Below are 25,038 nucleotides of genomic sequence, written 5' to 3' on the forward strand. Positions count from 1 at the left end.
CTACAGGGACACTGGTCTGGTCTGGACGGCTGCCTTTATTCACCTAATGTTCAAACTTGAATATATTTGAACAGACTACCTTTAAAACTTAAGCACAGCAAATATTGACTACTTCAGCACTAACAGTATGATGCTTGAAGATCTGTTGGGCCTTCTACAGCTCTGTGAGGCATGAAGGTCGCCGTGTGTTGGACCTGTGGGATGTATCATTGATCACGTGTGGTGACTCTGTGATGATGTGTCGTATTTATTGCTATACACAAATGAAACAGGAGGGGAGCCCCTTATGACATCATAAGGGGCTGCAGACATTTAAAGGTGAGATAAAATAGATCTTATCTGAAGGCATTTAATGATTATAAAAACAGAGTGGGTATTCTGTGGAGTTCCTGACCTGTGGGGGGGGGGGGGCGCTGTGGAGCTCGTTTCTTTCACACTGACCTTCCTGTGGACGCGCCTCCTCTCTGATGGTATTCGTATTTCTGTTCTTGAGAGTTTAGTTCAGATTTTTTTAAGGTAAACATTAAAAACGTGAGCGGAGCAGGTCTGAGGCATCTGCTGCATCACCAGAGGCCCAAAAGCTGAGAGCCGCCCGATCACAGTGCACAGCACATAAAGCAGTGAACATGCAGACTGAGCCACCTCTGCTCAAACACAACACTCAGACTAAAAGGTTTTTTAAAGTCTAATTCATATTTTATGATATTTTCCCTCTAAATTAAATTTTTTAAAATAACTTTAATAATAAATTTATGGTGGCAGCATTCTTACTTTAATCTTATAAACATATTTACACTAAAAATACAGTTTTCAGCTGTTACGGTGTTTCTCTTGAAATATTTTGATATTACTGAATATTTATTTTAAACGTTGCTGCTTCTGACTTTATTTTGAAAATCTCAGACCTGTTTCCTTGTCATGCTTGTGTGATTGTCCTCAGTGTGTGTGTGTGTGTGTTCTAGCCTTCCCCCTCCTGCAGGTTGTGTTTGACCAGATACTCCTTGACGGATGGGTGATTGTCTGGCCCCGCCCACTGCGCTTCCAGGTGCCTCAGAAGCTCCTCCCACTGCCTCTTGTCTTTTCCCGTCTGCCATGACAGCCGCACCACTGCCCGCAACAGCGGCAGCAGCAGGGGGTGCGGCCCGTCGGCGGTCTGTGGGAGGGGCTTATCGTCTGACTGGGGAGGCTCGGCGGGGGTCAGGACGCGCAGGGCGTGGTCGCAGTGGTCGCGCGCCTCCTCCAGCTGCTCCACCTCCTGGAAGCAGCACGACAGCCCCACCAATGTGAAGAACCAATGGGAGGAGGAGCCTGGAGGAGGGGCCTGAGCCTGGTTGTCATAGCAACTTGACCATCCAAGTTTCTGCTGCAGTCTCTTGGCGTTGAGCAGCGGACCCAGCGCCTCCTGGTAACGTCCCACCCTCAATGACACAAGACAGCAAAAAACCATAAAAGAAAAAAGGAAGCGACAGGAACCATCATGACCTCAGTCCTCCTCCTCCTCCTCCTCCTCCACTGAAGACCAGCAGCTGTTCTAACCTCACCCACTGACTCAGGAGGCGTTCAGGGCCTCGGCCCGCAGAGCGTCATGACAGTCCCTCCCACATGAGTTCATGTCAGGACTCTTTCTGTTCAAAACTACACACAGGCCAGCTGAGGAAGGAGAACACCAGACCCAGGTCTGTCCCTCACCGCAGGATTTAACCTGCGCTTTCAATGATTCAGGTTAACCCAATCAATGCCAAATATCTGTAACTGAGACGAGAGAGGGCTCAGACTGAAAACATGTTTCCAGCAGAGGGAGGGAGCCCAGGGCGGACCGTCCCCGTGGACCTGAGACTGAGGTCCTTGCTGTTGTTTCATCAGTATTTTCTGTTTTCTGTATTTTCTTTGCATCAACAGCTTGAATAACCACCATGACTCGGTCGCTCAGACCCATCTTCAGATTTAGGCCGTGTAAACACGTACCTGATGAGCAGCTGTGCAGTCTGCAGGTCAGTCAGGTAGAAGAACTGCCGCACACACAGCGCCCCCCGCAGGGCGGACAGGTAGCACAGGTGATACAGGTACTGTTCGAACGCCCGGCTGCGCTTAGCGATCGTCTCCGCGGTGAAGTTCCTGCGCAGCTTTTTCCCTGCAGAGATAAAAGCGTTAGAGCTGACGACAGCCTGCCGACACCTGGGTTCTTTACACTACACTACTCACGTGGGAAACAGACGCGCTCCATCTGGTCTCCATGGTTACGCCTCAGTGTGGCGTGGAGACGCTGGAAGTCCGAGTACCTGCGGGTGATGACGGCCGGAGTCTTGTCGCTGCCGCCGGCCTGGATGACGTGGATGGTGTACAGCTGGAGAGACACGCCCAGAACAAGCAGCTGAAGCTTCTGTCGGGTGAAAAGCACCAACCTGCCCACATCCTGCTGCTCTCACCACATATTTGGAGGCGCCGTCCTGCACCACGCTGGCGTCGGTCACCTCGAACAACAAGCTGTCCGTCTGCCTTCTCACAGAGGGGGCGGGACTTCCTGCGAGTCCTCGCAGGCTCCTCCAACTCTCCTGAAGCTGACGAGTAAGCAGCGAGGTGGCGGAGGGGCCAACGGGGGACACGCCCACCGGACTGGTATCTACATGAGGTGAGAGGAGGAAACCACAACGCATTCAAAGCCCTGTTACCACGACAACACAAACACCAACTGAGGGGACGTCACCTGTGCTGCTGAGCCCTTCCTCCATCGACTCTCCCATGAAGTCAGAGTCGCTGTCCAGCCCCGACCCCTCGCCCTCGCCTCCTCCGTCCTCCAGCCCGCCTCCTGCGCCGTCGAAGCACAACGTCCCACCGAGCCGATCGGTCACACACTCCTCCTCCTCTTCCAGCTCCGCCTCCCAGCGGTCCTTATTAAGCCCCGCCTCTTCCTGTCCACCACCACCTCCTCCTCCTCCTCCTTCTTCTTCTTCTTCCTCTTCCTGCTCAGGCCCCGCCCCCTGACCATCTTTAAACAGCGAGCGCTTCAGGCGGTCCAGCAGCCGGGACGCCATGATGCTGCCTGTCCACCAATGAAGAAATCAGGAGGTCATTTCACCCCTCAGATTTAAGTCCTGATGTCTGCAGACACGCTGACACGCATCCCAAACCACCTGCTCTGGGAGGCGGCGTGCCGCGATTGGCTCCAGTTACAGAGCTGGCAGCTCCTCTCAATGGAAACCATGTCACACATTAATAATGCAGCAGCATCTTGCTAAGTCAGCCTGCAGCCAGGAAAACCAGAGACAGGGCCAGGCCGGGCTCCGGCCCTGCTCAACCTCCTCCGCCAAAAGAATCAGCACATTTTAACATGGCCGGCGTCTCAGCTCAGAAACATCAGGAAGTCATCAGAGCAGAGCTGAAGCCTGAAGATCAATCCATCTAATAAATCTCTCAGGCTTAAATATATTAGTTAACGTGTGTGTTTAGACACAGACGTCTTTTATTGGGAGTAACTCTTTATTGAGCTGGAGGAAATCTGATATAAATAATAATCCTTTGAGAACACATGGTTCTAAGATGTTGTTGTGCTGCTCACAAACCTGAAACTGTTGAATTTGTGTTTATTTTTCTTTTTTAAATACTTAGTATGAAACGTGCTCCATTATAATTGGAATATTTACGAGGTGTCCTTGAAAGCACCGGCCTGATCTGGCTGCTTTATGTCTGATTAATTCATGAAACTCATCAGTTACAGAGGTGATGACAGCAGGCTGGTGTCCAGCAGAGTTAGCACGCAGGCTAACAACTTTACTGCTGCATAAGTTGCAGTTTAACGCTCAGTGGTTAGCCCGCTGTCCGCTTCCCTCCCCCCTGAGTGTGGAGCTGGTCCGCGGCTCCTGTTCTCTCCCCCCTCCGCTCGGTAACTTTACTGAAAGTTTGAATTTTCAGGTTGAAACTTTGACGCGCCTGTTTCTGGCTGCCTGTAGGGCTGTGGAGCTAACGGCTAACTGCTAGCAGCTCTAAGTGACAAGTTAGCCGACAGGCTAACAACTTTGTTTACAGTCCATGTGCCGCGCGCAGCTGCTGCGGGGTTCGCTTGGAAAACTCACCCTGAGCTCGAAGCGGACTCTGCCCGTCCCCGTTAGTCCATGACAGCTCGGTGAGCTTACAGTCTGAGGGGTCCGCCGGGTCTGGATGTCGGAGCTGGAGGTTCTCAGGGTTCCTCACACACACACATACACACAAACAGCTGACGGACTGTATCCTGATTCCTCAAACTGTCCCGAGGAGGAGGAGGAGGAGGAGGAGGACGGCCACCATATAAGGCGGTGCACTCCTCGTCTGCGACCAGCAGGGGGCGGTAGACACTAAACAGTGGAGCCAGCCGGAGGCTCTCACAGCCCGGACACAGGTGAGTAACAGAGGGGTGTGTAACATCAGCTGAATGAGGACACACACACATACACACACAGACACACAACACACACAGACACACAACACACACACATACACACAGACACACACTACACACACATACACACACAGACACACAACACACACAGACACACAACACACACACATACACACAGACACACACTACACACACATACACACACAGACACACAACACACACACATACACACAGACACACACACAGACACACACTACACACACCACACACAGACACACACTACACACACCACACACAGACACACACTACACACACCACACACAGACACACACAGACACACAACACACACACAGACACACACACACACAGACACACACTACACACACCACACACACACACACACAGACACACACAGACACACTACACACACACACATACACACACAGACACACACTACACACACACAGACACACACTACACACAGACACACACACACAGACACACACAGACACACACTACACACACCACACACACACACACAGACACACACTACACACACACACAGACACACACTACACACACCACACACAGACACACACTACACACACAGACACACACAGACACACACTACACACAGACACACACACACAGACACACACTACACACACCACACACAGACACACACTACACACACAGACACACACTACACACACCACACAACACACACCACACACAAACACACACGCAGACACACACACAGACACACACAACACACACATACACAGACACACAATCACAAACACAGACACACACACACAGACACACAATATAGCTTTATCATTCTTTAACATGTGTTATTGATCGTATAAATTCACAGATGAAACTGTTTCACCAACAACATGTATTTAAATCAAGTAAAGACAAAGTGTCAGTAAATGTACTTTGTTTGAGAGCCAGCATCATCAGGGCTTTAAAATGTGATGATGGAACATGATGTCAGAGCAAAGTGGAGCCTGAACACGTCTGATGTTATTATGTTGCAATAAAAGGTTAAACCATCCGTGATGTCATTTGGTTTCCTGCTAAATTCTGGTTACACACCTTTCCCCACAGTCCCTGAATGCAGCGTCACCTGGAGGGCGTGGCCTGCCTGTGAGAGACGGGAAGTAGCAGCAGGCTGGAGGGGGGGGCGGGGTGTAAAGTGACACCAGCTGCGGGTACAGAGCCTCCACCCTGCAGGGAACACGTCCAGAGACACACGGTCCCTCTCAGCTCACCTGAACAGGTAAGACCACCAGCAGCTGTACTGGACCCAGACCAGCATGAGCTGCTGGGTCGTGTGTGTGTGTGTGTGTGTGTGTGTGTGTGGGTCACACACACACACACACACACGCACGCACACACACACACACACACACACACACACACACACACACACTCTTAAACATTTGAAATTCTGTGTATGTTGTGTGTTGGTCCTGATGTGGTGTTGGTGTCTCTGACAGACCTGGACCGTGTTCGGAGGGTTTCTGGTCACACTGTTTAATGGTCTGTGACATTTAAATGGTTAAAAATTAACCTGGTAAGTGCTGACTTCACCTCTGCAGGTTCAGAGGATGATTTTCAGAAGCTGTGAGCTGGTGTTGAAGTGGGTTTGGTTCTGACCAGTCAGAGTCCAGTCAGGAAGTGCTGTGGGTTCCGTCTGTGTCTCTGATGCGCTCATGGAGACTTGTGTGGTTTTATTCCTCACACACACACACACACACACACACACACAATGCTAACTGCTAATAGCTAGCGTTCAGAGACCCTCCACAACGTGTTGTGTTTCCTCTCTGGTGATGCTGCCCCTGACTGCTGCAGCTGAAGTTTGCTCATCATAGATGGTTCTTTCAAAAGGACGACCTCCATGACGGGTCCGACCCCTCACTGAAGACTTCTACGGCCGTGTTGACTAAATCTAAGTTTAAAATCTTTGACCAGGCTTTATTCCACACGTCTGAGTTAACAGTCCTCCAGAGGAGGTGCAGTGTAGGCGGGGGACACGCAGACTGCTCAGTGTGTGTGGTTTTCTTGGAAGGACTCTGTCAGCAGCAGTCGGTGTGATTCTGAGAACCGGCTGGACTCGTAGTGTCTGCGGCAGTGAGCGATGCTTCCTCTGTTTCTGAAGTCATCTGTCCTGTGAGTGTGGCCTGAGACGGTCCCAGCTGCTGTTAGCTGGAGCCTGAATGGCGGACAGAGTTCATTCTTGTTGCTGGTGGAAGTGGCTGGACCGGTCCGTCCGGCTGGGAGCGTCCCGCGGGCCGAAGCAGCCACAGGCTGACTCAGTGCGGGCTTCCTGCTTCTGTGATCACCTGCCTCGGCTCCACTCACGCTCCACCCCTCTTTGTCCGTATTTGGAGTTTTGGCAGACTGTGATGCCGCCAACATGGAGGCGTTTGGAGCGCCCCGGACCCTCAAAACAGCTCTACAGAAACAAACGGGTGATGTCACAGAAGCTTAATTAAACCTCAGAGCTTTAACACTGGTGGAGCTGTGTTGTGTTAAGTGTTAAAGGTCGGGTAGGAGGTTTCACTCTGATGCACTTTGTGTTAAATTAGTGTAACTTCTCTTTACAATCTGATAGCAACCGATTAGTTCGGCAGTTTCTCATTAAAACGAAGAATATGAATCATCTGAAGCTATAAAACACTAAAAACATCAGCCAATCCTCCGGGTGGACCCTGCGCGGAGTATTGGCTGGTTGTCACTCTCTTCCTGCTCTGTGCACCAGAGAGGTACGTGCATGATGGCCGAAGTGTGTTTACTTTCAAAATCTGGCCGACTCTCACTGAGTTTTTTTTAAAATCTCCTACCCTACCTTTAACATGCTGCTGCAGACCGCCATCTTAGATTCCCTTTGGAGAAAGCTGGATTCTGGTGACATCACAGATGCCCACAATTCATTCTGCCAGGCTCCAGTCTCTGAGTTCATGCTGAACCAGGTTTGGTTCTGTCCAATCAGAGTCCAGTCAGGAAGTGCTGTCAGTTCTGTGTCTGTTGCTTCATGAAGACTTTTCTGCTTTGATCACAGTTTGTTTCAGTCAGAGTGACTTTATGCTCATATTGTCCTCACAGAGACACAACAGTCCTCTACACACATGCTAGCTGCTACATGCTAGCTGTCAGAGGGCCTCAGCAGCTGGTTGTGTTAACAGGAGTTTCAGCGTCTACACGGTCTGGTGGTTGTTCTTTTTAGAGCAGCAGGTAAACAAGGCGCCACAGCAAACCGGTTCTTTCAGTCTGCAGGTCTGAGCATGCTCACACTCCTACATCAGACCAGTCAGACTGCTCTGCACACACACATGTGCACACGTGTGACACTGTTAACGTTCACCGACCCTATTTAAAGTCAAACAGTCTTCCTGTTTCAGGTCTTCTGTGCTGCAGACCTCTCTCTCTCTCTGACAGAGCTCTGGCTGCTTCACAGCTGCTTCAGTTCAAAGGTTTATTTATTGCTTCAGTAGTTTCACACTCTCTCAGCTCACCCGGACTCGTGCTGCCATCTTTGTTCAGTCACTGAGGATCACTGCTGACGGATGGGCCTGGATCTGTGATGCGGTCAGGATCAGACTGTGGTCAGCACCTGAACTCCGGGTTAATCCAAGTATCTGCAAAGATGTGGAGGAAGAGTTTATTTCTGCTTTGAAGCTGACATCCTGACGTTTAGGTGGAGGGACTGACTCCCTGTCGTCATTTGGAGGTCCATAGTGTTCTGAAACAGAGTAACATGGCTGCTGCTGCTGCTCAGGCGGTCCAGGACCAGCACTGACCCGATATCATCTGACTCTGTTAGAGTTCAGTCTGTCGGACCGCTGTTGCTCCTGTCTTTGACGTGTTTTTTCTGTCTCCACAGATTCAACCATGAGGTGGCGCTCTCCTAACTGTCCTGTCCTCCTCTTCCTCTTCTTCTTCTTGCTCTGCATCCTGTCAGCCGGCAGAGTCTCAGGATTCAGGATCTGCTCCTACAACGTGCAGAACTTCAACGTAAACAAAGCAGCGAACTACAGAACGCTGCACACTCTGACACGGGTACTACACACAGACACACACAGACTCACACACACAGACACACACACAGACTCACACACAGACACACACACACAGACACACATACAGACTCACAGACACACACACAGACTCACACCCACACTCCACACACACACACACACACTCCACACACAGGCACACACACTCCACACACACACACAGACACACACACAGACACACACACACACAGACACACACACAGAGACACACACACGCACTCCACACACACACACACACACACACACTCCACACACAGACACACAGACACAGACACACACTCCACACACACACACACACACACACAGACACACACACAGACACACGCACTCCACACACACACACACACAGACACACACACAGACACAGACACACGCACTCCACACACACACACACACACACACACACAGAGACACTCTCTCTCTCTCTCTCTCTGGTGGTGAGTCTCCACTTCGTCTGTTGGAGTTACAGTTTCTGGTGAAATGGTTCCTGTGTGCAGGTTCTGTCTCGCTGTGACATCAGCCTCCTGCAGCACGTGGTGGACACTGAGGGCAAAGCCATCAAGTCTCTGGTGTCTGCACTCAACAGGTGAGTGTGTGGAATGTGTGTGTTCACATCAGTCGATGTGTAGTCGAGTGTTTCACTTCCTGAGAGTGAGTGGGTGTTAACCCTGTAAAGTCTGCCTGCAGTTAGCTTCTACCTAAACAAAAACCAGATTTCAGAGGTGTTCCAGTGGCAGGTGGACAAAATGGTGGAGCAACAACTAACTCACTACAATGTGAAGAAATATTTATAACAAAGACAACAAACACCTCACTGTCCGAGATTAAAGCACGTGTTTTCCTCACAATAACAATTGACCTCGTCTTCGTCAGTCTGGTCATAGAAGATACTTTTGTACTTTTGTACCATGTGACGTGTGACCCTTCTGTGTCTGCTGTCTGCCTTCAACAGGGGAACTGACAGGTACAGTGGATTTTTTCAGCATGTGGATTATCATCTAATCTCCAATAATCATCCTCAATCACCTTTACTAATCCTGAAGCCTCCCATGATGAGTAACACTTTATTTGGATTTCACTGGTCGTCACACGAACCGTGTAAATTTAACAGAGAAGCTGCACATGACTAGCATAGCTTAGCTTAGCACAAACACATAGGAAACTGCTAGCTCGGATCCATCAAAAGTTAAATGACTCCAAAGATTTACATGTGAGTCTGACTAACTTGCATGATAGCTAACATGCTAACCAGTTAGCTTTGGAGTTGTTTTTACTTCGGACGGAGCTAAGCTAGCAGCTTCCTGCTAAGCTACCTTCAGTGCTGCCTCCATACTTCCTGTTTTTTTTCTGACGTCTGCTGGTTGTTCGAGGCTAATGGCGCAGACCTACCAAAATAAAGGGTTACTCATCATAATGTCTGGGATTTAAAGTGAGATTAATACGTCCTGATGGAGCAGGGACAGGCGGCAGGGACAGGGTGTTTGAAGAACGAAGCTTGATTTCACATGACGGCGCCAAAAACACTCGTTAATAATCATGCTGTCTGCAGGGAGGTCAGTGAAGTCATCCTGTGTCACCTGAACACACATTCTAAAGTTTGTGAAGTTGATCAGACGGATAATCTGAGCCTATTCTTCCAATGTTTAGTGTTTAAATTATTAGTGCCGATATTCCGATGATTCATTCATCCAGAATCCTGAGTCAGTCCATGTTGTGAGGGCAGACCAGGCCGTAAGTGTTTGGACAGTTACAAGTGATTTCTCCTTCAGTGCACGACTTCCTTAAAGTGACACTATAACAGGAAACATGTGGGTCAGACTAACCTCCACCTGCACCAGACAGAGGAGCAGGAACATCTGCTTCAGTCTGACTGTTGAGCCAGACAGAGCCTGAGGAACGCTGTGTCACGGTCCAAATACTCAGAGACGCTGCCTCCTCTGATTCTGCTGTATTGATCTTTTTGGGGAATAATCTGTGGTGGTCGGTGCCCCAGCTGATCAGTTCATCCTGTCAGGTGTTAGCTTGTTGCTAACGTGTGACGCTAAAATGCTGCCTGGTTGGTGTCCCTGGGACTGTTCTGAGGGTGTCGACCGCTAACTGCCACATGATTAAGATTAAGATTAAGATTAAGAAACCTTTACTAGTCCCACAAATGGGGAAATTTCATTGCATGATGAACAGCATGATACCAGTGTATATATATATATATATATATATATGATTGTTGTTGTTTATCAGCTCATGTTGTTCTGCCGGTGTGGGTCTATGGGAAACAAACGGGTCACATTAAAGGCCATGCATGTGTGTGTGGCTAACTGACGGCTGACTCAGTGGTGGAACACGTTCTCAGGTCCTCCAGAGTAAACTATAGACTGCATATAAAGATGGACGACATGGCTCCACATCAACTAAAAAACTTTTTTTTTCTCTTTTACGGGTGCTGCCGTGTTGGAAGCAGAGTTAGCGGTAGAGGTGAGGAGGTGGAGCTGCATCAGGCACGCACCTCTCTCCCCTTCCAGTGTAGCTTGGCTGCTCTGTTAGGACCCGTTCACACTGGAGAAAGCCAGCTAGAGTAGGATTGAGCCCAGACCTAGTGCGTTCAGACCTATTTTCAAATCTGGCTAGCACACACTTGTGTCCGCACTCAATCCGGCTTCATCCAGCATGTTTGCTGTCCTCCAAACCACTAGGTGGTGCCTCGTAATATACAGAGTCCCGTGTCGCGCCCCGTGAACCGGAAGTAGCATGTCGCTAGCCTGATTCGCTAGCCACATTTGCGTTCACACCTGAGCCACATTGGTGTTCACACTCAGAAAAAACACATCTGGATAGGCCCGAATCCCGCTTTAGCCAGATTTTTTTTCCCAAGTGTGAAGGGGGTATTAGCTGCCTAGGTTTATGACTGATACTGCAGCCAACCAGCAGGGGGCGATCCAGATGTTTGGTTACAGTTTGGGGCAGCTGTCGTCCATCTTTATATTCAGTCTATGAGTAAAACATGCCTCAGCCAGGTAGGTGTTACCAGCTTTGCTAACATTAGCAGTTTCATCTCTGCTGATCATCAGTCAGTGTTAGCCCCAGGTATAAATGTGCTTCTGTATGAAGCTTTAAGTGGGACACGGTGTCAGGTTAGAGCTGAGCGTGAGCCTGATCTTCTGTCCTCCTGGGGGCGCTGTGACGGGTTGTAACAGATGTGTGTTTGTTGTGTTGAGGTATGACGAGTATGTCTACCAGTCAGTGTCCAGCAGGAGCCTGGGAACGTCTGCCAGCGACATGCAGCAGTACGTCTTCATCTACAGGTAAACACACCCGAGCAGCAGCCACCGAACCACCGAGCAGACCAGGCTCTGTGTGACTTCAGAGCAAAGTGTGTGTGTGAGAGTAATCCGAGTATCTGTCCTCTGTCCTCTCTGACCAGGACGCAGACGGTCAACGTGACGGGTCAGCACCAGCATGAGAGCCAGCTGCAGTTTGTCAGAGCGCCGTTTGTCGTTCAGTTTCAGAGCGACAAAACCAGTCAGTGGAGACGACACACAGACACTCCGCCGTGCTTCCGCTGACCTTTGACCTTTAACTCTGCTGTCTCCTCCCTCCTGCAGCCATCAAGGACTTCATTCTGGTTCCGCTCCACAGCGACCCCACGCAGGCCGTCCAGGAGATCGACTGGCTGTACGAGGTCTTCGTGGAGGTCAGCGAGAAATGGAACAACACGGTGAGGACGTGATCTGAGCCCCATGCTGCTGTGTTAGAACAGAAGCTCTTCAGTCATCCCAAACTGGGACTGTTACCACGGCAACACACAGTGACACCAAACCTGTACCTCGAATTCAATTCAATTCAATTCAATTCAGTTTTATTTATATAGCGCATATTACAATCAGACATTGTCTCAAAGCGCTTCACAGGAACCCCCCTAAGAGCACTGTGGCAAGGAAAAACTCCCTTTAAGAGGAAGAAACCTTGAGCAGGACCCGTCAACTTAAGGGGGAACCAGTCCTGCTGCTAGTCAGAGAGGATGAGGGAGAGAGAGAGAGAGAGAGAGAGAGAGGATGAAGGAGAGAGAGAGAGAGAGAGAGAGAGAGAGAGGATGAAGGAGAAAGAGAGAGAGGGAGAGAGGAGCAAACATGATACAAACATGATACAGTACAGAGCAAACATGACAGCAAGATGAAACAGTGATTATATTGTAATAGATATCTATATATATCGTCGATCCATAAGTAGGAATAGTAATTTGATAGTAAAGATGAGCAGCAGGGGCTAGTGAAGTCGATGAGCACAGGAGAGACTGCAGGTCAGTATGCAGGTCTTGAGACCTGCAAAGAGAGAGAGCGAGAGCGAGGCACAGAACTACAAGGAAGACAGTTAACACAGATTATGAGACGATATTACCCAGTATGATCCAGACTAAGGAGAGTAGAGGAGAGGTCAGAGGGTGTTCAGAGGATCGTGTTTGTGCCCCCCGACAACGTAGAGCAAGAGAGACTTCACGGGCCGGACTGCAGGTCATCATCCAGGTCTTGAGACCAGTGTGAGCCAGACTAAGGAGAGAAAAGGAGAGGTTAGAGGGTGAGAGGGAAACTGCTCAGTGGATCATGTTTGTGCCCCCCGACAACGTAGGCCTAGAGCAGCATAGCTGTGCTACACACTAGGTCTAAGGCTAACTGTACGCCTTACTAAACAGAAAAGTTTTAAGTCTAGTCTTAAAGGTGGAGGCAGTGTCTGCCTCTCGGACCCAGATTGGTAACTGGTTCCATAATAGCGGTGTCTGGTAGCTGAAAGCTCGTCCTCCCATTCTACTTCTATGAATCCTAGGAACTACTAGTAAACCTGCACTCAGAGATCTGAGTGTCCTATTAGGAACATATGGTACAATCAGGTCCTGCAGATACAATGGAGCAAGTCCATGAAGAGCCTTGTAGGTTAGAAGAAGGATCTTGAAGTGTATTCTTGAGTCCACTGGGAGCCAGTGAAGAGACGCTAGGACAGGAGAAATATGATCCCTTTGGCTGCTTCCTGTCAGAACTCTAGCTGCTGCGTTCTGGATCAGCTGCAGACTGTTGATGGAGTAATGTGGACATCCTGACAATAAAGAGTTGCAGTAGTCCAGTCTTGAAGTGACAAAAGCATGGATGAGCTTTTCAGCATCACTCTGAGAGAGGATGCTCCTGATCTTAGTAATATTACGCAGGTGAAAGAAAGCGGTCCTGGAGACCTGCTTAATATGAGAGACAAACGACATGTCTTGATCAAAGATAACTCCAAGGTTCCTCACAGTCGTACTGGAGGCCAGAGTAATTCCATCCAGGGAGAAAGTATTATCTGATAAACTAGTTCTGAGATGTTTCGGTCCAAAAACAATGACCTCAGTCTTGTCCGAGTTTAATAGTAAAAAGTTGGAGGACATCCAGTCCTTTATGTCCTTTAGACACGCCTGTAGTCTGACTAGCGGCTCCGTTTCTTCAGGCTTCATGGATAAATACAGCTGGGTATCATCAGCATAACAATGAAAGTTTATGCCGTGCTTCTGGATGATGTATCCTAGAGGGAGCATGTAGAGGGTGAACAGGATCGGTCCGAGCACAGAACCCTGTGGAACACCGTGGTTAACCCTTGTACCTGTGGAAGACACATCGTTAGTGTGAACAAAATGAAATCTGTCAATGGTTAAACATTAACTGTAATGACCTTATAAGGAAACGTGTGTGCCTCCAGAGTTCAGTTTAAAGTGTGTGTCTCTGTGTGTGTATCTCTCTTTGTGTGTGTGTGTGTAGAACGTGATGTTCCTGGGGGATTTCCACGCCAGCTGCGCCTACGTGACACGAAGCGACAGGAAGAACATCCGACTCTTCACAGACTCCAGCTTCTCCTGGCTGATCGGAGACCGAGTGGACACGACCGTCACCGACGCGACCAGCTGTGCATACGACAGGTGTGTGTGTCTGTCTGTGTGTGTGTGTGGCCCGTCCCGAGCAGACTGCATGGTTTTATGCTGCTTGTGTTTTTAACAGCAGGTGTTTTTGTGTGTCTGTGTGTGTGCGGTCAGGATCGTGGTGCACGGGCAGCCCTTCCTGAAGGCCATCGAGCCGTTCTCTGCTCAGGTCTTCAACCTCGCCAAAGAGTTCAAGCTCTCCAAGACGGCGGTATGAAGGCTTTTTCTGACCACATGACACGAGCCCTGCTCTCCTCACAGCCCGACCGTCCTGTCAGTCTGATCAGAGCCCCGTGTCACTCTGCCTTCTGTTGTTTCTGTCCGCCAGGTGGTGAAGGTCAGCGACCACTTCCCAGTGGAGGTGATGCTGAAGAGCTCCGCCCTCCTCCTGCAGGCCACGCCCCTCCTCCTCCTCCTGGCTGTCTCTGTGATCGGGTGGTGCTGTCCTGAGCTGTGAACGGAGCTGTCAGGTCTCTAAACAGATTTTATCAGCTGATCACTGTGCCAAAGAAAAGCCGCCAGCAGGCGTCACACGACATCAGCCAGCCGCTGGTTTCTGTGTCTGTTCTTTTATTGTGTAGGAGGGGGACAGGACTGTTACTGATGTTTGTTTTTTCTCTTCTGATCAGGACTGCTCGGATGTATAAAACGGATGTAAATATTTGATCAGGAACACTTTTTAAATTGTTTTTATGTCTTTTAATGTGTTTTTAATGTTTTTATTTGGAAATTGAAATGATTAAAACTGAAATGATTTGATTGATGTCTTTTTGTATGACCCAAAAACAACACACACACACACACACACACACAGGAAACAAAAGCAGTGGCCACAAAGACACGAAGTGTCTACAAGGAGACACAAAACAACCACAACAACGAGCACAACATCATGCTGAAGAAGCGTAGACGTGAAACGATGCAGTCACATGAACACATCCACCTGTTAGAGGTGTGTGTGTGTGTGTCTGTGTGTGTGTCTGTGTGTGTCTGTGTGTGTGTGTGTGTGTCTGTGTGTGTGTGTCTGTGTGTGTGTGTGTGTGTCTGTCTGTCTGTCTGTCTGTGTGTGTGTGTGTGTCCGCCTGCAGGCGCTGCAGCTGGAATCTTTCAGCACAACTTGTTCCACCAACGAAGAAGACACGCTGCTTCCTCATAGCAGAGATCGTCTATTTCCGTGTGACGTCTCCCTCATTTAAAGCCGCTCCATGCTGCAGACTTCTCATCTGTGGGTTTCTGTAGAGTTGTTATGTCAGGACTCCTTCATGGTTCCACATGAAGTGTGTTTAATGTCCCACAGCAGATCCACAGAGGGGTCTGAGGACAGAGGATCAGTAACGCAGTGAGTAAACGGAGCAGAGCGGCGGAACTGCCGGCGCAGGTTGTTTGGTCCTCAGAAACAGCAGCAGAGTGAGCCCTCCTGTCTGCGCCTCCTCTCTGCTCCGCGCTTTAGGAAACGTGGCCTTACAGGGACTCAGCTCTGCGGTGGATGAATGACAAACACGCCGCTGCAGCCTCCACCTCTATCCGTCGCTCAGTCTTCACCGCAGCCCCACTGAAGCGCCCCTTTCTGAGGCACCATGTCTGAGGCTGAACCAGTCCCGGCCTCGGCCCCGGAGGCCGCCGCCGCCGCCGCTGTCCTGGACGCCCTGAACGCCACAGACTCCAACGGGACCGAGGCGCTCAACGCCACGGCTAAATTCGTGGCCACCCCGGAGGGCACGGCGCTGGCATACGGCAGCCTGGTGTTCATGGCCCTGCTGCCCATCTTCTTCGGAGCCCTGCGCTCCGTCACCTGCTCAAAATCCAAGGTAACCGTGAGCTCCGCCGGACGGACCTCGGTGTGGAGGTTCCAGCTCAGCCCGGCTGCGGCTAGCTTCCGCCGGCTAGCTAGCTCAGATAACAGCTAGCTAATGTTCCGAAACATCTTCAGAATTACTCACATTAAACAAAAAGAAGGTGTCGGGTTAGAGTCAAATAAATATTTATTAGAAACTATAAAACAGAACAGGACGGTCCAGCTGTTTGACTCGTAACGGTTCAACGTGTTTGTCCTTTAAACCGTGTGTGTGTGTGTGTGTGTGTGTGTGTGTGTGTGTGTGTGTGTGTGTTCAGGTTGGTGTTTTTAGTGTGTTTAAAACAAACATGGTGCTGGTTTGTGTGGCTGTTGTTGTTGTTGTTGTTGTTGTCGTCCTGTAATGAAACAGCAGGTGTTTATTTACACTCAGTGTTTACCTGCTGTCAGCGTGACAGGTTCAGAACACACACATACACACACACACACACATACACACACTTCATAACTTCACTGACATACACAGTAGTGTGTGTGTGTGTGTGTGTGTGTGTGTGTGTGTGTGTGTGTGTGTGTGTGTGTGTGTGTGTGTGTGTGTGTGTCAGAGAGAGAGACGTGTACATATTTGCGCTCTTTTGGGGGTTTTGCGGACATGCGCAGTAGAGCCTTTTACCTTGTGTAACTGCCACATCCTGATGGAGGAGGTGATGGAGTCCTCCATTATTGTTTCACTCACACTGTTAGTAGTGTTTTTACTTTTACAAACCGTGAGGTGAGAGTTAGAACTCCGACCTCATGTTTTATGTGTAACAGCTCTTTATGTTGCAGATGATCTGTGTGCGGGTCCTGGTGATACTGACACCTCGTCATGTTACACACTGGATTGCATCCTGTAAATAGTCCACATGTAAACAATGAAACTTCTTATATATGTTCTTATTTTCTGCTTTCTTTACCACATCTGAGTCGAACTGCGGTTAAAAATAATAAAATGGTCAGATCCGGTTTGGGGGATCAAAGCAGGATTACACACACACACACACACACACACACACACACACACACACACACACAAACACAAAGGGGGACGTCGAAAACAGGGGTGTTGGTTCTTGGCCGAGTTCGTGTTTTTTTTTTTTTTTTTTTATTGAGCTGCTGTCTTGAGCCTACACATAATGACCAACAGAGTTGGAGCTTATATCGCTGGTATCGTGCACAGCTGGTCGCTCTGTGCAGCTGTTTAATGTGAAACTCGTGTAATGAATTTGAACTGAAACACTTGAACATGAAGCTCTGATTTGATTGGCTCACAGTCGGCTCGGAGGCGTCCTGTAACTTGTGATGCTGTCAGTCTGACTGTGGCTCCTGTCACATGACATCCCTCCTCTCTCCTCCTCTCTCCTCTCTCCTCCTCTCCTCCCCCTCTCTCTCTCCTCCGTCAGCCTTCCTGTGATACAGCAGTAATAACGTCCTGTCTGAAGTGTGATGAAGTTTCCTGTTTCCTCCTCTGATCCTCTCTCTCCCTGTTTGTCTGTGCACATCTGTCTGTCCACCCATTCTGTCCGTCTGTCCGTCTGTCTGTAGGAGCTCGGAGAAAATGATTACGATTCTGGGTTCAGAGTGAGTATGAGAGCCGCTGTGAGCGCCAATACAACACACACACACACACACACACACACACACACACACACACACACACACACAGCAGAGCAGCTGCTGTTTAAAGCACTTTTTCACTTTAACGTGTCGGTTACGTCTCTTTAGGTCACGTGAACGTTTCCCTCTAAGGACAGAAATGTTTAAGGATCTGACTTGGGGTTTGGAGGATCAATAGCACAATAAATCCAGTTTGATTTGATATATCCCTGAAGATCCTGAACTTCTTAGATGTTAGTTGATTTGTGCGACAAACGTGGTTTAAGGCGGGACACTGAAGACACACAGCGGGGATGATTGTTCCGAACTCAGACTAACATGGTGTGCTTTCAGTCTGTTGATTGCATGAAGTTGTGTTTCTGTGTGTTGCCGTACGTGTGTGTGTGTGTGTGGACGCTCAGCAGCAGATCCACCAGTCTGACAGACTGGAGGCTCTAAACTTCAACGTTAACATAAAAAGCTCCTCCTGCTCCTCCTCTGTCCCAGTTTCTGTCTCTGTGGAGCAGGCGGAGGAGAATATAGATGGAGGTGACTCTCAGGCGTCTCTCTGGGACGTCGGTCACTTCCTCTGTGTGTGATAAATCACTGATCAATGCAGAGAGAATCCTGCCGTCACTCAGTCTGTGGCCTGTTTGTTCATCACAGAAAAGGGAAGAATCATCAGAGCTTGAGCTTTACAGTAGTCCTTGAATGCATCATGTGTGATCAGCCATGCCACGTCTGAGCTAAACTAAAGTGTTTGCAGTAAATAAACAAAAAAACAACCAGCAGGAAGCCATGATGGAGTCACATGACTCACAACATTCAGAGAGTGTGTGTGTGATCTGCAGGCTGTGATTCCACTAACAGTTAAAACACAGACGTATCTTCTTCAGACTAAAAACTTGTGCTGGTAGAAATGTGTTTTCCACTAAACTAGATGAATGTTTGTTCTGTTTGGTCACTTTCGGCCTCCCTCTGTGTATTTAACCGTCCTCTCTCTCCTCCTTCTTTCCTCCCAGAATGCAGCAGACATGCCGGAGACCATCACCAGCCGGGACGCGGCGAGGTTTCCCATCATCGCCAGCTGCACTCTGTTTGGCCTCTACCTGTTCTTCAAGGTGAGCTCTCCACCCGCCTCCAGCAGCTGCTGCTGCTGCTCTGACGAGGCGCTCGTGCTTCATGTTTCCTTGTTGTGGTTCCTTGCAGGTGTTTTCTCAAGAGTACATCAACCTGCTGCTGTCCGTCTACTTCTTCGTCCTGGGCGTGCTGGCTCTGTCTCACACCATGAGGTAAATCAGCAGGTTCAGATAAAACCCGAGACGTTTGAAGTGACACTTTAACGACGTCCTCCTCTCTGTCCCCTCAGTCCTCTGATGGCCAGGATCTTTCCAGCTTCTTTCCCAAACAAACAGTACCAGCTGCTCTTCACTCAGGGCACCGGAGAGTCCAAAGAAGGTGAGGCGGACTCAGCAAGGCAGACTTCTCAACCACAAACGCACTCATACCCCGTTCACACTGGGGAAAAAAATCTGGCTATATTCGGGCCTATCCAGATGTGTTTCTTCTGAGTGTGAACACCTGGAATCCGGCTGTATCCAGTTTGATTTCAATCCAGCTAGATCCACCCACGAGAGGTGGATCTAGCTGGATTGGCTTAAATGTGGCTCAGGTGTGAACGCAAATGTGGCTAGCGACATGCTACTTCCGGTTAGCGATGTGCTACTTCACGGGGCGCGACACGGGACAAAAAAACCGCACGACGCATGTGCACACGTGGTCCTACCACAGCCTGAACGGACTCTGTATATTACGAGGCGACACCTAGTGGTTTGGAGGACCGCAAACACGCTGGATTAATCCGGATTGAGTGCGGACACAAGTGTGTGCTAGCCAGATTTGAAAATAGGTCTGAACGCATCCAGCTTGAAGGCTGTCTGGGCTCAATCCTACTCTAGCTGGAATGACTTTCTCCAGTGTGAACGGGGCCTCAGAGCATCATATCTGATAGAAACACTTGATTGATGGATATTTAAACACACAGAAGAACGTTTGTTGCATGTCCGGTCTTGATCAATAAATATTTGAATGTCCTCTGCTGATACACTTATGTAGATCTGTGTGTCGTCTGTGCAGAATTGTGCTGTGTATGCTAAACAGTAGAAGTCCCAGAGCCTTGGAGAACTTATCTCTGCTCAGATTAGAACTTACCTGGATCAGATTAGAACTGTTCCAGCCGATCTTGTGAAACCTTCTGACCCTCGTTTGTCCGCCTCTCTCTGCAGAAATAGTCAATTATGAGTTTGACACCAAGAACCTGGTGTGTCTGCTCATCAGCAGCGTGGTGGGAGTCTGGTACCTGCTGAAGAAGGTAACGTCTGAGGCGTGGCCTGACGCTGGTCAGATACAGTATCCACAGTGTGACAGAGTTGTTGTGTTTTGTGACATCACAGCACTGGATAGCCAATAACCTGTTCGGCCTGGCCTTCGCCCTGAATGGAGTGGAGCTGCTGCACCTCAACAACGTCAGTACCGGCTGCATCCTGCTAGGGGGGCTGTTCGTCTACGACGTCTTCTGGGTGAGAGGCGTTAGTAACGCAGAGGTATCCTCACCTTCATCCACACACCTGTCGGGCACTCACCTGTTCTCATTCTGTCCCTCAGGTGTTTGGGACCAACGTCATGGTGACGGTCGCCAAGTCGTTTGAAGCACCAATCAAACGTAAGACAGTAAAACAGACGTTAGTGTTTCAGCTTCACACCTGACTGGCAGCTGCTCATTCTGTGCTTTGTCCTCCAGTGGTGTTTCCACAGGACCTGTTGGAGAAAGGACTGGAAGCCAGGAACTTTGCCATGCTGGGGCTGGGAGACATCGTCATCCCCGGAATCTTCATCGCCCTGCTGCTGCGCTTCGATGTCAGGTAACAGCTCCCCTTAGCCCCGCCCCCGCTCAGGTAGGTTTTTGGGGTCTGGTCCCATGATGATGACATTTTGGTTTCCACTTCCTGTCTGCAGCTTAAAGAAGAACAGCCGGACGTATTTCTACTCCAGTTTCCTGGCCTACATCTTCGGCCTGGGCCTCACCATCTTCGTCATGCACACCTTCAAACACGCACAGGTACGAGGCACTGAGAGGTCAGGGGGTCACCTCGCACCTGATGATGATGATGATGATGATGACTGTTGACCACATGTCGTTGACCTGCTCTTGTCTCTGCAGCCTGCTCTGCTCTATCTGGTCCCCGCCTGTGTCGGCTTCCCCGTCCTCGTGGCGCTGGTCAAAGGAGAGCTCATAGAGATGTTCAGGTGAGTAACCATGGCAACCACACTCTGCAGCTAGTCACATGTCTGCATCACCAACCCCTCTGAACTCCAGTAGGTTTAGTGGGTTTTTTTTCTGTCACATGATCAGTCAGTGTGCTCTCATTGGTCACTGCTTCTCCCCATACACACACACACACACACACACACTCCATCCTGTCCTGGCCAAACACACGAAGAAACAGACACATAATAATTAATAAATCACGATCCCTGCCTCAGGGTCCCCCTGCTGCATGTGTGCAGGCTGAAGGTCAGGTCAGTGCTTCCTCACCCTCCTCATCACTGGAGCATGTTTGATTGACAGGCCTTCGTCGTCTTTTCATTTCTCATGTTCTCACTCGCTCATGCCTCTTTCTTCATCCTCCTCTCTCTCCTCCTCCGTCCTCCATGTTTCTCAGGTCTCCGTAGAGCTCTGTAGTAACTGTAGAGTCTGAGATTAAAAACTTACCACCTTCTTTCTTTCTGTCTTTTCCTCCCTGTTTCCTCCATTTTCACGTCAACGTTTATTTTTCCTCCACACGTCTCCCTGCTCGTCCATTTCTCCTCCCTGTTTTTTTCCCCTGTCCTCCTTCCTCCTTCTTCTCCTTCATCTCCTCCTCCTCCTCTTCTTCCTCCTCCTCCGTGGTTAGCTATGAGTCGTCAGAGGAAGTCCTTCCTGGCTCTCCCAGGCTTACTTCCTTCCCAACCGTCAGTGGCTCACCAGCAAGCCTCGCAGGCTCCATGGACGCCATCTCCCTAGCAACAGGCTCCGCCTCCCCTCGCCGTCGTCAGTTACAGAACACCGCCATGTAGAAGCCCTGCCCCCCTCCTCCTCCTCCCATGTATTTTCTCTCCCCCTCTCCGTCTCAGTGGGGGGAGCAGGTAAAAAGAATTCATGTCAGATATTCAGACTGAAAAAAGGCCGACACACAAACATGTGACCAAACACTGAAGCATAGAGGAGAGCTTTCTTCATCCTGCACCTCTCCTCTTCATCTCCTCGCTCCTCCCTCATCATTTGTCTCCACCCCCTTCTTTCTCCTTTCTCCTCCTTATAGCACATGACATCACAGAGTGCAGAACTCACTGTGGATTGTTGTTCATGAAACAGACATACCTGACTCCACTTTGGTTAAATGTTTGTCACCTCACAGCAAGAAGGTTCCTGGTTCGAACCCAGCTGTGCAGGGTTTGCATGTTCTCTCCGGGCCTGCGTGGCTTCTGTGTTTTATCTCAGCTTTTCCACATTCTAAAGATGTTAAGGGTTAATTAGTGTCTGTACATGTAAGTACAGGTGTGAAGGGTTGTCTGTGATGGACCGACAACCTGTACAGGGTGCGCCCTGCCTCCTGCCCGTACGTAGGCTGGGCAGGCTCCTCCTTCGTCTGTGTCTGCTCATCCTCCTCCTTCGCTTCCTCTTCTTCCTCTTCACTTCCTTCCTTCAACATTGAAAGGATTGAAGCGAGGCAGCTGGACTTGTAGAGTCCAGTTCAGGAACTGATGAAGCTTCTTGGAGGAGAAGAGAAACGTCTTTAAAAAAGCTCTGCAGGTCCAGTTACCTCGCTTCAACCCCTTCATCATCATCTTTCTCCTCCTCCTCCTCGTCCTCCTCCTCGTCCTCCTCCTTCTGGCAGCAGAAGAATAACTGTCAGCTGATGAGCTTGGTGATGTTTGTCAGCAGGAGGAAGGATGTGTGGATGTGATTCTATGAAATGTTTTGACACAGCTTGCTGTGGACCACCTGGACAGGCTGCTGCAGGTGTGGTGCGATGCTCTGTGACACATTAACACAGATCTTCCTCTTCCTCTTCCTCCTCCAGGTACGAGGAGTCATCTCCTGAGGAGCTGGCAGCTAAAGAAGCTTCCTCAGAATTGGAGAAGAAGGACCAATAGCGTTGCTGTCCTCCCCTCTGCCCCGCCGCCTTCATGTCTCATCCAGCCTGCTGCCACCATAGTTCACTGAAGCCCCTCCCCCCCGCTCCCACCTCTTCAGCTTCCTGTTCGTCGCCGGGGGGGAAACGGGGCTCATGTTGCCAACACATTTGTTTCTGATGACCACGGGCCACAGGTCTCCTTGGTGACGGCTGCTGTTGCGGTACTGCTTGGGTGGTGTGCTACCATGATTCCTCTCTCCGCCTGCGACGCCTGCTGCCGCCACAGCAGACCCGATCTTCTTCTCTGTGTGCAGCTGGTCGGCCCTGACAGCCCAGGACACCCTCTGAGGGAGCGCTTGGTTTAACAGCGTCAGTGTAAAACAAGCGCTCCCTTTTCTGTACCTGGCTTTGTCTGTAAGCCCCTAAAACAAAGAACCACAGCACAGCCCCGCATCTCGTCCCTGACGGTCCTCAGACAGACGTCTAGATGATCCTCTGGTTCTTTGTCTCTGGGCGTCTTCGCCTCTGGCCACCGCCGCCATCGCTGCTCTCTCTGCCTTCTGCTTTGTCATGTCAGCATTTCCGTTCTTTTACTTGGTTATATTTAGTTTTTTTGTTGTGAAAGGCCAGAATTTTAAGATGGAAAATCCTGTTTCAGTTTGAAATTTGTTAATACGTTGTCTCCCTGACCTCTGTCGGGCTCGTCTCTCTGCCACTGTGGTGGCTTCTCTCTGTAAACTCCGCCCCTTCACACCAGCTCTGTGTGACTTCCTGTTGGAGCCCCTGTGGTCCCACTGAGGACTCACTTACAGGCATATAATTTGATTTTTTTAGGGCTCTGGGACTATTTTCTGTGGAGGAATAATCTATGTTTTGGTGATGGAAAAATTAGAGGCGTCACAGACGTGAAGTGTATTAGATGCATATGAGAAACATCCGATTTATTCTTTTCATGTATTCTCGTCCAGTTCACTGCTACAGAAACATACAGACACAGAAAGATCAGAACACTGATTTTCGTTGTAGTAGCAGGAGGTGCAGAAAGCAGCTGTAATCAGAAACTAAAGGGACCAAACTGCTTCCTGTGTGCTGGGTTAAACCATTTGTTCCTTTCCAGTCTTAAAGTTCTGGCCTGTGAGGAGTAAAGGGAGGAGGAGGAGGAGGACTGCGCCTCCTCCATCGAGTCTTCATCATCACATCTTATTGGTGGATGGGAGGAGCCATGTGGCTGCCTCAGCCAATAGGCTGTGAGGGGATAAGACAAGACATTGGAAGTTTATTTTTTGTTTTTAGCCAAGCATCCTCAAACTGGATCTGACCTGGGCGTGAACAGGCTGAATATTCGTTCTTTATTTTTTAGACCTTTACACCATCAAAACCCACAAATCAGTTTAAAACATTAAATCAGAAATGTGGCTGAAAGTCAGAGATGTGTGTCAGAAGGCTGCAGCGCCCTCTACAGGCAGCCAGAGAAGCTGCGGTCTGATGCAGACTGGAGTCAGGACAGGTCTGTGTGTGGATGCTCGGCTCTCGGTGGACATATTCAGCCTCACGTTGATATTCTGGATGTTGTTGATGTGGATGCTTTATTCAGAGATGCACAGTTTTTTGTATTTTGATGTAAAAAGGATCCGGCTCACATTCAGCTCCGTGATGTTCAGTAGCCCCTCATGAGTTTAAATATAAAGTACCTGAATGTTCTGTTTCTCTTCTTCTCTGGTTGTGTTTGTGGAGGTGGTCGTTTCACGGCGCCAACTGTAACTATTTTATTTGCAATAAACTTTTTTGGTGTTTTGATCACCTTATAGAAGCATAACTCTTAGTCTGTGTGCGTCTGTGAAACCGGATGACTTTAAAGCTCGGGGTGTTAATATAATAATCATAATTCAACCGACCTCACATGGGTCACAGCTTCATGAGTGATACACTAAATATGTCAGGGGTTTATAAAATGAATTCTAAATAAACTTCAGAACTTTAAATCCCTGAGGAGCGCCAGGCCTTACTGATGTGTTTTTAAAGAGCTTTTATATTTTTAGAAA

General features: G+C 49.4%; 3 protein-coding genes across 7 annotated transcripts; 2 read left to right on the forward strand and 1 right to left on the reverse strand.

Moving 5' to 3' along the window:
* Nucleotides 1-333: 333 nt before the first annotated feature.
* On the reverse strand, nt 334-4,249 carry snx21 (sorting nexin family member 21). The gene is made up of 6 exons (XM_028410790.1): nt 4,071-4,249; nt 2,705-3,040; nt 2,427-2,620; nt 2,203-2,344; nt 1,966-2,131; nt 334-1,418 (listed from the first exon to the last, which is right to left on the reverse strand). Exons 2-6 carry the CDS (start codon nt 3,030-3,032, stop codon nt 959-961), a joined length of 1,290 nt encoding a protein of 429 aa, XP_028266591.1. The 5' UTR covers nt 3,033-3,040; nt 4,071-4,249; the 3' UTR covers nt 334-958.
* Nucleotides 4,250-5,566: 1,317 nt separating this feature from the next.
* Nucleotides 5,567-15,151, forward strand: LOC114439067 (deoxyribonuclease gamma-like). Of its 4 annotated transcripts, none has more exons than XM_028410799.1 (10): nt 5,567-5,657; nt 8,268-8,443; nt 8,958-9,046; nt 9,413-9,424; nt 11,673-11,759; nt 11,879-11,976; nt 12,060-12,172; nt 14,235-14,392; nt 14,507-14,603; nt 14,721-15,151. In XM_028410799.1, the coding sequence occupies exons 2-10, from the start codon at nt 8,276-8,278 to the stop codon at nt 14,847-14,849; spliced, it is 951 nt and encodes a 316-aa protein (XP_028266600.1). In that variant the 5' UTR covers nt 5,567-5,657; nt 8,268-8,275; the 3' UTR covers nt 14,850-15,151. The 4 variants fall into 4 exon arrangements, with proteins under 4 accessions (XP_028266600.1, XP_028266603.1, XP_028266601.1 ...); XM_028410800.1 differs by lacking the exon at nt 5,567-5,657 and adding an exon at nt 5,932-5,954; XM_028410801.1 differs by lacking the exon at nt 5,567-5,657 and adding an exon at nt 8,092-8,114.
* Nucleotides 15,152-15,828: 677 nt separating this feature from the next.
* hm13 (histocompatibility (minor) 13) lies at nt 15,829-24,812 on the forward strand. Of its 2 annotated transcripts, XM_028410791.1 has the most exons (12): nt 15,829-16,200; nt 17,769-17,804; nt 18,842-18,940; nt 19,029-19,111; nt 19,189-19,277; nt 20,105-20,190; nt 20,273-20,398; nt 20,484-20,541; nt 20,620-20,740; nt 20,835-20,937; nt 21,040-21,125; nt 22,943-24,812. In XM_028410791.1, exons 1-12 carry the CDS (start codon nt 15,970-15,972, stop codon nt 23,013-23,015), a joined length of 1,191 nt encoding a protein of 396 aa, XP_028266592.1. In that variant the 5' UTR covers nt 15,829-15,969; the 3' UTR covers nt 23,016-24,812. The 2 variants fall into 2 exon arrangements, with proteins under 2 accessions (XP_028266592.1, XP_028266593.1); XM_028410792.1 differs by lacking the exon at nt 17,769-17,804.
* The last annotated feature ends 226 nt before the right edge of the window (nt 24,813-25,038 follow it).

This window comes from Parambassis ranga, chromosome 7 (assembly GCF_900634625.1).
Source record: "Parambassis ranga chromosome 7, fParRan2.1, whole genome shotgun sequence".
NCBI lineage: Eukaryota > Metazoa > Chordata > Actinopteri > Ambassidae > Parambassis > Parambassis ranga.

Bases quoted from the DNA above. Each gene is read 5' to 3' on its own strand.
- snx21 (XM_028410790.1), bottom strand. From the start codon at position 3,032: ATGGCGTCCCGGCTGCTGGACCGCCTGAAGCGCTCGCTGTTTAAAGAT. The intron at 2,345-2,426 runs GTGAGAGCAGCA...GTGTCTCTCCAG, and splicing joins ACGGCGCCTCCAAATATGTG to CTGTACACCATCCACGTCAT. The intron at 2,132-2,202 runs GTGAGTAGTGTA...TTATCTCTGCAG, and splicing joins GGAGCGCGTCTGTTTCCCAC to GGAAAAAGCTGCGCAGGAAC.
- LOC114439067 (XM_028410799.1), top strand. From the start codon at position 8,276: ATGAGGTGGCGCTCTCCTAACTGTCCTGTCCTCCTCTTCCTCTTCTTC. The intron at 8,444-8,957 runs GTACTACACACA...TCCTGTGTGCAG, and splicing joins CGCTGCACACTCTGACACGG to GTTCTGTCTCGCTGTGACAT. The intron at 11,977-12,059 runs GTCAGTGGAGAC...TCCCTCCTGCAG, and splicing joins GTTTCAGAGCGACAAAACCA to CCATCAAGGACTTCATTCTG.
- hm13 (XM_028410791.1), top strand. From the start codon at position 15,970: ATGTCTGAGGCTGAACCAGTCCCGGCCTCGGCCCCGGAGGCCGCCGCC. The intron at 19,112-19,188 runs GTAAATCAGCAG...CTGTCCCCTCAG, and splicing joins GCTCTGTCTCACACCATGAG to TCCTCTGATGGCCAGGATCT. The intron at 20,741-20,834 runs GTAACAGCTCCC...TCCTGTCTGCAG, and splicing joins CTGCTGCGCTTCGATGTCAG to CTTAAAGAAGAACAGCCGGA.